The 2321-nt window shown below is 38.9% G+C and overlaps 1 protein-coding gene across 1 annotated transcript in view; it reads right to left on the reverse strand.

The window, feature by feature from the left end:
• Window positions 1–1914, reverse strand: part of LOC104488971 (lanosterol 14-alpha demethylase) — a gene marked incomplete at its 5' end in the record, with an annotated part of 4047 nt that extends 2133 nt beyond the window's left edge. Inside the window, 4 exons of the mRNA XM_010131078.1 lie at window positions 33–128; window positions 713–908; window positions 1445–1564; window positions 1740–1914. Coding sequence (XP_010129380.1) covers window positions 33–128; window positions 713–908; window positions 1445–1564; window positions 1740–1914 — 587 coding nt within the window. The remainder of the gene's footprint in view (window positions 1–32; window positions 129–712; window positions 909–1444; window positions 1565–1739) is intronic.
• Window positions 1915–2321: the final 407 nt, after the last annotated feature.

Raw genomic sequence — 2321 nt, forward strand, 5'->3', positions numbered from 1 at the left:
TGAAGTTAGTTACCTCCAATACGTATACTCACTTGCGGAGTTTTGGCCATTCTCATCATGGTCATTATAGGAGGTCTAAGCCTTAAAGTTTCTTTTAGGCAGCGATCCAGCAAACTGAGATCCTTGAGCTGAAAATACAAAGAAAATTATCTACTAAAATTTACTGAAGTTTATTCAACACAAACAAAACGGTACTTTATACCATTTAAAAACAAATACATTAAAAAAGAGAGTAATCAGCTCATACTGATATGTACTTTATTAGCTACCCTGATAAATTAACTTTTTTTCCATTTGATTCACTTAAGGAAAAAATTTCTGACCAGGGCAATCAAACACAAGTGGTTTCTTTCTAATCTGTCTCAAGTGTTTTCTGATGCCTACAGAACAAGGTCATGCTGTATCTCTTTCCTCAGTGGAATATGAGGATCTTCCTCCTCTACAGAACCATTGTTTCTTAAATAGACCTTGGAGGAGCTTAATTTTATTAATTGACACTGATAAAAAAAACCAGTAGCAAGCTGAAAATTTCCTTGGAGAGGAGGAGGTGATGGAGATACGTTGACAAACAGTGTTAATCACAGCGTGACTGTGCCAGATGATGATTCTAACACAAAGCATATGACTGTACTTCACTTCTGTTTGGTGTTTTTTTTTAAGTAAGCACCTAAAAGTACAAGAATACCCAGCACAAATAAAGTAACATACAAACCTGGTCGTAAGTTAACGGGGGCAAGTCATCCCCACACACTGCTTTTTGCTCTGCGTAGCACTGTTGCTGTATTGATTTGTCTCTGGCTATGAAGAAGCCGAGCCAGGCACTGGTGGTGGAGGACGTGTGCTGCCCTGCTAGAAGCAACCCAATAAGCATTCCAGCAATTTCATCATCTGTCAGCGGACGGCCATTCCTAGATTGGAAGGGGCTGTGTTAGAGGTTCATTTGACCAGGTTTCCAGTTACAGTAGCATTTACAATTTCTTCTAAAGTACTTCTCTTTTGTTGCCTGCCCTAGATGGAGCAGTAAAAGATCTAGTGGTAAGGAGGAGAACAGAGACAGACACAGAGAGAGAGACAGACACAGAGAGAGAGACAGACACAGAGAGAGAGACAGACACAGAGAGAGAGACAGACACAGAGAGAGAGACAGACACAGAGAGAGAGACAGAGAGAGACACAGACTAGACTCTCTAGGAACCTTAAAGAAAATCATTACTGCTTCCTTTCCCTCTGCTGGCTGTTCAATCTCATGACCACTGATGAAAATCTCAGACATCTGAATAACCTTCTACTAGTAAAGCTTTTACACTGTTTTTAAGCATACAGCTGGGACCAATTGCTGGCAACAAAACCAGTTCAGAACATGATGAAGTACTTCTTATTTTTCAGTTTACAGTTTCAGCTAAAGAGCTTAAAGGCTAAATAAGTCTTCAAACCCTCGGCTTACTTGTATGAAGCATCAAGTAGAGTTTGGAGCATGTCATCCTCCTTTTCCTCAGTCTTTCGACGTTTCTGGATAACCTTGTAGAAAATATTCTTTATTTCTTTGTGTGCTCGATCTCGACGTCTGCAATCCAAAACACTTCCGTTAGCAACTTTACACAAAGTAACACATAATAGGATTTATTGGAACATCTAGATTAGCTTACAAACAAGATACAGGGGGGAAAACCACCAATGAAACACACAACAGAGACATTTAGATAAAATACTTAAGCTGCTTCATTTGTTGTTTCTGGTACCTGAAGCTCGGCAGAGGAAGCCATCCTGGCAGAAGCCAGGCGGCGTGAGTAAAACCCCCATCCAAATCAGCGTACAGCTGAGCCACCTTCGCATTCAGTAAGCTTCGTATTTCCTTCCCGTGTAGGCAGTGACTTGCTGTCAAAATGGTAAGTTCTGCAAGGGCTTCAAACAAGTCTGAGGAAAGATTTTGAAGATGTTACTGAAAATGCATTTCAGGTGAGATGTTTTACAGGCTATTCTTTATTTTTATTTTGTAGAAGAGAAAATAGAGTTTTAGATTGTTCCACTAGGAGAATGAAGCGTCTAATTTTAAATTTCTGTGTGTCTATCAATCAGGTCACTCTTCAGCAATTTAACTAAAAAGTTGTTTGATTTCAGCAATTTTTTCTATGGGCTTTTTTTTCAGTAATTTTTTCTAGGAGAGGTAGCAGTCCTTCCAAAGTAAGCCATGCAGCATAAGCTGAATCCTTAATAAATATAAGAGAAGTCATACAAAAACTTAACCTTGAAATCCAAATCCACGGGAAACCAGTTAGTTTTGCTGTTCACAATTATTTTTAAATAATACGTATATATAATAT

This window comes from Buceros rhinoceros, unplaced genomic scaffold (assembly GCF_000710305.1).
Source record: "Buceros rhinoceros silvestris isolate BGI_N320 unplaced genomic scaffold, ASM71030v1 scaffold8232, whole genome shotgun sequence".
NCBI lineage: Eukaryota > Metazoa > Chordata > Aves > Bucerotiformes > Bucerotidae > Buceros > Buceros rhinoceros.